The sequence below is a fragment of the Trichechus manatus genome, unplaced genomic scaffold (assembly GCF_000243295.1).
Source record: "Trichechus manatus latirostris isolate Lorelei unplaced genomic scaffold, TriManLat1.0 scaffold00074, whole genome shotgun sequence".
Classification (NCBI taxonomy): domain Eukaryota; kingdom Metazoa; phylum Chordata; class Mammalia; order Sirenia; family Trichechidae; genus Trichechus; species Trichechus manatus.
In genome coordinates this window covers 11,469,925-11,479,425 of record NW_004444010.1, presented here as the reverse complement: position 1 = coordinate 11,479,425, position 9,501 = coordinate 11,469,925, and the positions used below count along the sequence as shown (strand labels likewise).

Below are 9,501 nucleotides of genomic sequence, written 5' to 3'. Positions count from 1 at the left end.
AATGGCCAACATCATTCTTAAAGGAGAGAGAGTGAAAATATTCCCCTTGATAAAAGGAACAAGACAAGCATGCCCTTTATCTCCACTCCTATTTAACTTTGTGCTGGAAGTCCTAGCTAGAGCAATTAAGGCAAGAAAAAGAAACTAAAGGGCATTCATATTTGTAATGAGAAGTTAAACTGTCCCTGTTTGTGGATGATATGATACTGTACATACAAAACCCAAAAGACTCCATGAGAAAACTGCTGGAACTAATAAAAATATTCAGCAGAGCAGCAGGATACAAGATAAACATAAAAAAAAATCAGTTGGATTCCTATATACAAATAAAGAGAGCATTGAAAAGGAAATCAGGAAAACAATGACATTTATAGTAGCCCCTAAAACAATAAAATACTTAGGAATAAATCTAACCAGGGATGTAAAAGATCTATACAAAAAAACTATAAAACACTACTGCAAAAAACCCGAAGGGATCTATGTAAGCGGAAAAACATACTATTCTCATGGATAGGTAGAATCAACACTGTGAAAATGACAAATCTACCTAAAGTAATTTACAAATACAATGCAATCCCGATCCAAATACCAACAACATTCTTTAAAGAGATGGGAAAACAAATCATTAACTTTAAATGGAAAGGGAAGAAGCCTCGGACAAGTAAAGCATTACTGAAGAAGAATAAGGTAGGAAGACTCATACTACCCGACTTCAGAACCTACTATACAGCTACAGAAGTCAAAACAGCCTGGTACTAGTACAATGACAGATACATTGACCAATGTAACAGGATTGAGAACCCAGATGTAAATCCATCCACCTACAGTCACCTGCTCTTCAGCAAGGGCTCAAAGTCCATCAAATGGGGAATAGCCAGTCTTTTTAACAAATGGTGCTGGCAAAACTGGATATCCATTTGCAAAAAAATGAAACAGGACCCATACCTACACCATATACAAAAACTAATTCAAAATGGATCAAAGACCTAAATATAAAGCCCAAAACTATAAAGTTCATAGATGAAAAAATAGGATCAATGCTGGAGGCTCTAATACATGGCATTAACAGGATACAAACCATAAGCAACAACACACAAACTCCAGAAGATAAGCTAGATTAACTGGGATCTTGAAAAAAATTAAACACTTATGCTCATCAAAAGACTTCACCAAAAGAGCAAAAAGAGAACCTACAGAATGGGAAAAAATTTTTGGACATCACAAGTCAGACATATGTCTAATCTCTAAAATCTACTATAAATTCCAACATCTATTCAACAAAAAGACAAATAATCCAGTTAAAAAATGGGCAAAGGAAATGAACAGATACTTCACCAAAGAAGACATTCAAGCGGCCAGCAGGCACATGAGGAAATGCTCATGATCACTAGCCATTAGAGAAATGCAACTTAAAACCACGGTGAGATACCATCTTACCCTGGTATTACTGGCACGAATAAAAAAAACTGGAAATAACAAATGGTGCAGAGGCTGCGGGGAGATCAGAACTCTTATGCACTGCTGGTGGGAATGCAAAATGATACAACCATTTTGGAAAATGATATGGCACTTCCTTAAAAAGCTAGAAATAGAAATACCATACAATCCAACAATCCCACTCCTAGGAATATATCCTAGAGAAATAAGAACCGTCACACAAATAGACATATGCACACCCACATTCACTGCAGCATTGTTCACAATAGCAAAAAGATGGAAACAATTTAGATGCCCATCAACGGTTGAATGGATAAACAAACTATGGTACACACACACAATGGAGTATCATGCAACGATAAAGAACAGTGATGAATTTGTGAAGCATCTCATAACATGGATGAAACTGGAGGCCATTATGCTGAGTGAAATAAGTCAATCACAAAAGGACAAATATTGTATGAAACCACTACTGTAAAAACATAAGAAAAAGTTTACACACAAAAGAGACAATCTTTGTTGGTTATGAGGGATGGGAGAGGTGGGAGGGGAAATACTAAGTAGACAATAGATAAGTGGTAGCTTTGATGAAGGGTAAGACAGTACACAATACTGGGGAAGTCAGCACAACTTGTACAAGGAAAGGTCATGGAAGCTCCATAGACACATCCAAACTCCCTGAGGGACCAAACTGCTGAGCGGAGAGCTGTGGGGACCAAGGTCTCGAGGAACATCTAGCTCAATAGGCATAACACAGTTTATAAAGAAAATGTTCTACATTCTACCTTGGTGAGTAGCGTCTGGGGTCTTAAAACCCTGTGAGCAGCCATCTAAGATACTCCACTGGTCTCACTTCTTCGGGAGCAAGAGAGAATGAAGAAAACAAGATACAAGGGAAAGATGAGTCCAAATGACTAATGGACCACAACTACCATGGCCTCCACCAGACTGAGTCCAGTACAACTAGACGGTGCCCAGCTAACTGCTGACTGCTCTGACAGGGATCACAACAGAGGGTCCCGGACAGACCTGGAGAAAAACATAGAACAAAATTCTAACTCACAAAAAAAGACCAGACTTACTGGCCTGACAGAGACTGGAGAAACCCCAAAAATATGGCCCCTGGACACCCTTTAAGCTCAGTAATGAAGTCACTCCCGAGGTTCACCGTTCAGCCAAAGATTAGACAGCCTCATAAACAAAATGAGACTAATGGGGCACAACAGTCCAGGGACAAGGACTAGAAGGCAGGAGGGGACAGGAAAGCTGGTAATAGGAAACCCAAGGTTGAGAAGGGACAGTGCTGACATGTCATGGGGTTGTTAACCATTGTCATAAAACAATATGTGTACTAACTGTTTAATGAGAAACTATGTGTTCTGTAAACCTTCATCTAAAGTAGAATAAAAAAAAAAAAAGGTAAGGATGTCTACTGTCATTACTTCTAGTCTACATTGTACAGAGATCCTTTCCTGTTCAATAAAGTAAGGAAAAAAGCAGGAGCATTGGAAAGAAAGAAGTAAACTGTCTCTGTTTGCAAGTGATATGATTATTAATGTAGACATCATAAGGAATCTTAGAAAAAGAAAAACTATTAGAAATAATAAATAAAATTAGCAAGGTCTCTGGACCAGGGTCAATATGAACAGATCAAAGAAAAAGCATTGAAAGCCCAGTTATAGAAGCAGCTGACATGGTCAACTGATTTCTGACAAAGGCATCAAAGCAACTCAGTGGGGTAAGGAATAATCTTCTCAAGAGGAGCTAGAAAAACTTGATATTCATATGGGAAAAAAAAAATTAACTTCCATCTTTACCTTATACAATATAGAAAAAATAATTTGAGATGGACTAAAACTTTTGAGAAGACAGTATCTTTGAAACCTCTATATAGGAAAATATTTCTTGGATAGGATGGCAAAGCAATAACCATAAAAGAAAAATGATAAACTGGAGTTAAAATAAAAATAATCTCATCAAGCGATACTATACATATATAAATACACAAGCCACAAACCAAGAGAAAAACATCTACAAAATATATATCTGATTAGTGGTTTGTTTCAAGATTATATAAAGATCTGCAACTAAACAATAAAAAGGCAAACAATTCCACAAAAAAATAGGTAAAATACTGAAACAAATATTTCACAAAGGAAGATATACAAATGGCCAATAAGCATATGCAAACATGCTCAACATCATTTGTCATCAGGAAAATACACACTCAAATCACAATGACATACCAAAAAATACCCATTAAAATGGCCAAAATTAGAAAGGCCTTTGACACCTTCTGTGCTGCAGATGTGGAGAAACTGAAACTCAGTCTGTGAGAATGTAAAATGGTAGTACCTCTTTGGAAAATGATTTGACTGTTTCTTATAAAGCTAAATATACGCTTATCCTTTATCCAGCAATTCTACTCTTTAGGTATTAACCCAAGATAAATGAACACACATTATTATATGTAAAATAAAAACCCAAGAATGTCTATAGCCTCATTATAATAGCCTCAAACTGGAAACCACCTCAATATCTGTCAAGAGGTGAATGAACTAAGAAAGTGTGATAGATTGATACAACAGTATAATATTCAGCAATAAAGTGGAATGGATTACTGATACATGCAACAACATGGATGGATCTCACATACATTATGCTGAGCAAAATTAGCCAGACTCAAAAGAGTACATACTGTATGTTCTAAAAACACATGAAGTTCTAAAACAAACAAAACTAATTTAAGTTAAAAAAAAGTCTAAACTTTTTGTGTAAGGAGATTAACTTGGGAAAAAAAAAGAAACCATGAAGGAACAACCTGGGGTGATGGAAATAGCCTATATTTTTATAGCAGTATGTGTTATATTGGTGTATCCATTTATCAAAATTCACCAAATTGTTCACTTACAAGATTTGTGTGTTTCAATGTATATAAAATATTCCCTCAAAAACAAAACAAAAACTATAAGCCAACATATAAAAAATGCTATCTATCTAATAATTCCAGCTAACTCTCAAAGATGTAAACTTCACAGGTTGTAGTATTCTTTGTAATAGCCTGTGACTTACTAAGATGGTTCCTTTAGAACCTCTGAACAAAATTAATGAATGATAAAAGGGGGGAAATCATTGGACAACTTTTAGCTTACACAAGAATATTTTTCAAGTGGCCCAGCTTCTTTGTACTCATTGAGGTGGGCGTCCTTGGCATAAGGGCAGTCCCAGTAAAACCCATGCCTTTGCATAAAATGTATTTCCTTCTTACTAGATGATGGTTAAGAAAGGAATATCCAGTTCCAGTACAAGCTTAAAATGGCACCATGTAATATATCCACAACCTTTTGGTCTGGAAACAGTGGAAACGGAAACTCGTTCTTGCACCATATAAATTTATTTTTACTATGGGTTAAATACCCTCTGTATCTACCACTTTGCTTTACAGAAGAGAGGTGGATACTTGAGGAATTAGCCCAAATGGAGTAGAAAATAATTTCCTGTTTCTCCAAAGTCTACCAGGGATTTTCTCTGTTTCTTTAAGTCATGAGGACTAAACTTCCATTTCTTATAAAAAGAAAGGGATCATCAAGGAGGCTAGATATGGTCACAAATTCAACATGAAATGCAAAAATACCATGTACTTTCTATAGCCTAATGAAACTGATATTTGGACTTGTTTTGTAAGTTGTTTTTGCATACAGCACAACTGTATAATTTGATATCTAACAGTTTTCATCTTGCCTTCATCTTCAGCCTACAACATATTCTTTCTTCAACTCTGCTCATCTCTAGCCAAACAACTTTTTTTTTCTTTTAAAGCACACTGTTCCATATTTTGAGTAGATATTTTTCTTTGACATTTTCTACATAGTCAGGAGGCTATGCATTTATGAGATGACCCAGAAAGCTTGTGGATAACAAAACTGAAGAGTCAGCATTTAATCAGAGACAGTCGATTCTACTTTGGTCCTGCAAGTGATTACAGATCCAGGAGACAGAAAACATTGGCCCATATCAAATATTTAGTTAAGTTCACACAGTTTATTTTATGAAGCGAAGATAGGGTCATTCTTTCTGTCTTCTGTCAAAATGAATGAATCAAATTATATCAATAGTGTCTACATTCTTTACACTACCCTTTTGGGTCTTCTTGTGGAACGCAAAATAACAGAAGAAAGAACACAGGGTTTGTAGACAGAGAGATCAGGCAGAATTTGGACTCTACCATGTTGGGAAAGTTATTAATCTTCATAAACTCCAGTTATCTTGCCTGTAATTAGGGTAAAGGCTACCTCTAGGATTGCTAAAAATATAAATGAAATCTGAATGCAAGACACAGTACTTGGCACAGACAAGGCACTGGATAAACAGGAATATATTCAGTCTGGCTCCAGAATCAAATGACAATTTTTACAGCAGAGTCATGACCTCATGTCATGAGCCCTGCTCTTCCCCTCTTCATTTGGCCCTCAGAATTTATGCAGGCACTGGATTAGAAGACACAAAATGACCATCTCCTGCACTAAAAATTCTAAAGTCCTCCCTTGGAACACTTACCAAATGCTATTCCTGGTTATTTAGTTGCAAAGGAAATACAGACATCAAAGACTATTCATTGTGTGTTGTTTTAATAGTCGCTAGAAAAGAACAATTATTATCCCTCATTTTCCATCACTTCAGAAATAAGGTTCCTCAGGAAATATGTGTATATCAAAGACAGCTACCTTGAACACAACACTGAACTGTTTACATAGGCGCATCAAATGCTTTCTAAAAGACACTATGTAATTTTTTTTAATATATATTTTATTGTACTTCAGGTGAAGGCTTACAGAACAAATAGTTTCTCATGAAACAATAGTACACATGTTGTTTTATGACATTGGTTAACAACCCCACAAAAAATTAACCCTCTAACTTCTCAACTTTTTTTTTTTTTTTTTGGTGAAAATACCACATAGCCAAAGATACACCGTTTCAAAAATTTCTACATACACAGTTCAGTGACATTGACTACGCTCTTCCAATTGTGCTGTTATTCTCACTTAAGATGAGGCTTACAGAACAAAAGTTTCTCATTTAACAGTTCCTACAAATGTTGCCCTAAAAAGATATTATATAATTTTTTAAAAAAGCTTCCTTGTTTTAAGAAAATACAATAATTAGGAAATCAACAATTAAATTAAAAGTCTTACTTTGTTTCATAACTGCAAATCAACTAAATGAATATTTTCAAAAGGAGAAAAGAATCTCTTAGGATAATGAAACTACAGAATGAGGTTTTGCTTGTGACTCATCATCTAGAAACCCAAGTGAAAAATAGTTTGGGTATATATTTAAAATGATGATGTGGTATGGTCTTTAACTGGGAAAAAATAAGAAATGTCATCTATTTATCTTGTTGCATTTTTATATATCAGACTCAGCTGGAATATGATTATGAGTAACAAATATGGGTGCTGACACATTACTTGCTGTTAAAAAAATTAAAGCACATTTATAGTTTTTACTGTCCCTATCATTATAAAAAAAGAAAAAAAACAAACCCATTGCTGTCAAGCCGATTCCAACTCATAGCAACCATATAGGACAGAACAGAGCTGCCCTATATGGTTTCCAAAGAATGGCTGGTGGCTTTGAACTGCTGATCTTTTGGTTAGCAACCATAGCTCTTAACCACTGCGCCACCAGGGCTCCGCCATTATTGTATATTTTTAAAAATCTTATAGTAATGGAGAGGAAGGTCACCATGACAACAGCGTATATACTAGTTAAATTGAACCAATGTGTGTTCTTTAACAAAATATACTAAAGAATATAGTATTTGATATCTTAAAATGTATGTATTATTCATGATACCAGTTTAGCATTTAAATCTTTAAACTTCAAAAATCTAGTCCAATGATAAAATCCACCATAAATATAAAAATAACTCCATCCACCAGAAAATTAATTTTATGTTGCCTGATTTTTATATTAATTCTTTCTTCATTCAAGTTTTAACTAAAATGTAGAATTACAGTGCTTACTATAATTAGTGGGCACATAAAATAATTTAAAATATTTACAAAGGCATTAATTTCATACAGTTATGTAAAATTTGAATGACCTTTCTTAAAATTTTAAGCAACTTCTGCAAGAATATAAAAATGAATATGCAGTGTGGTTAATTTTTTAGCAAGTTATTTTGACAAAGACTTCAATGCATATATGGGATTGACTTTAAATATAATAAGCTACTTTTAAAGTGTATCATCAACATTATTTCTAATCAAGTATGATTAATTTAGTCAGTTGGCTCCTGACATCACCTACAGTAATGGAAAATTATCATAAGCCAATAGAACTTGATCGCAACAGCCTGTACCTTCATTTATTGTCTGTCCAGATTCTTTCCACAACAGGTCTATAATGAAAAGCAAAGTCACAAACAGGTTTTAGAAGACACACAGTGGGGTCACTGTTCTCTGGAATACATCAAAATTTCAATAACTCATAAGATAATTTGAGGGCTTCCATTTATAATCTTTCAACACATTCTACAGATTTTTCATTTAAAACAGTCCAATTAGCGTATCTTAATATACGTAATCCATAAAATAAAAGTAAATTGAAGCATACCTTTAAAGTCCTTAATTCAGAAGATACCAATTGGAAAACATTTAAACCCGAATTTAAGTCAAACATCTATGTTATTGCATTTGAAAGTAGAGGAGGGTTCTCAAGAAGGAACATATTCCAAATGGTGTGTTCCATTCTCTCAACCCCATTCATAAAGTGTCTTTCTGTTACTCAGTGGTAACATCCCGTTTGGTTAATAAATACAGGCTGATGTTTAGCGTTAACTGGTTGTACATACAAAAGAGAAAGCATCACTCAACTTTACTTACAAACAAAACTTAAGCAGAAGCACTTTTGCACCGGAGTCGTTTGCATTTCTCGAAGGAGGCAAATCTAAGCATCTGATTGAAATGGGGAATCAGAGCGTACAACAAACCGGCACATTACACAGGAACGCTCAGAGGGAGTTCTCCGGCACGCAGGAGTAAACCAGTTATGTGAGTCCGGAATTGACTCGACCGCAATGGGTATAGCGGTAGGATGAGCTAAGTCTGAATGTGCTTCCCATTTTCCGCTGATATTACCAGGACCCTATTTAAAGAAAGGGGACTTTGCGGACCCTAGTACTGGCTTCCCCTTTCTTAACGCGCTCTTATCCAAGAGGAATTCGGTCTCTCCTGACTCCAGTGGAGAGCTCGCAACCCCGAACCTGGCTGATCTTCCTTAAGTCCGTGCGTTTGTACCGTGAATACAAACCAGGGAAGCCAAGAGGGTAGATCAATGCCAGCTCAAGATTGCTTGTTCCTCTGACTTTTGTTTGCTGGGGTTTTCATTTTAAACAGACACTCTCACCGTCCGTGAGGAGCCCGCAAAGATAATGAATATCCCTGTCCTTCACCAAGACAGCACCAGTCATAGCTCAGAGAACCCAACTCTGACCCCAGGACCCAGTCCCGGAGCCACGGCTCCGCGGGTGGCCGCCTAGACCTTCCCTTCGGCCAGGCACCGTTTGTGCCCGAAACGAGGAGGAAGCATCTTGCTTTATTCCTCCTGAGGCCACACTTTCTTTATTGACTCACCTGCATGGGCGCTTCGTGTCTCATTGTTGGCAAAATGTCCCTTATTTCTTACTAAGACAGCTCGCCTGGGCGCCCTATCACGCGTGCACAGCCCGCGAGCTTCACGCTCCACACTCTGCACCCTTGGGGTTCGCTAACCGGCTCCAACATCAGCACCGGAGCTGTCCCTCCTGGAGCCGCACACGCGTACTGGCCCAGAGCCCCGTGCACTCTTGGGAGTTGTAGTCTTCTCCTGCCGGGCTTCCCAGCAAACCGGTGACCCACGAACTACACTTCCCGGCAAACAAGCACATAACAGCCTCGCTCCACCGGTCGGCCCTCGGCCGTAGAGCCTTCCTTCTCCTCCAGCCGGCTCGCTCCAGGGTGTTAACGCTCTCTTTCTCCCCAGCCCATTTCCTCGTCAAGCGCTGGCGAAAGTGACCCA

General features: G+C 37.1%; 1 protein-coding gene across 1 annotated transcript in view; it reads right to left on the bottom strand.

The window, feature by feature from the left end:
• The window catches only part of RAB3C (RAB3C, member RAS oncogene family), a 322,097-nt gene extending 312,875 nt beyond the window's left edge, over positions 1–9,222 (bottom strand). The window contains exon 1 of the mRNA XM_004380492.1: positions 9,078–9,222. Within this exon, the coding sequence (XP_004380549.1) occupies positions 9,078–9,101 (24 nt within the window). The 5' untranslated portion in view covers positions 9,102–9,222. The remainder of the gene's footprint in view (positions 1–9,077) is intronic.
• Between the last annotated feature and the right edge of the window lie 279 nt (positions 9,223–9,501).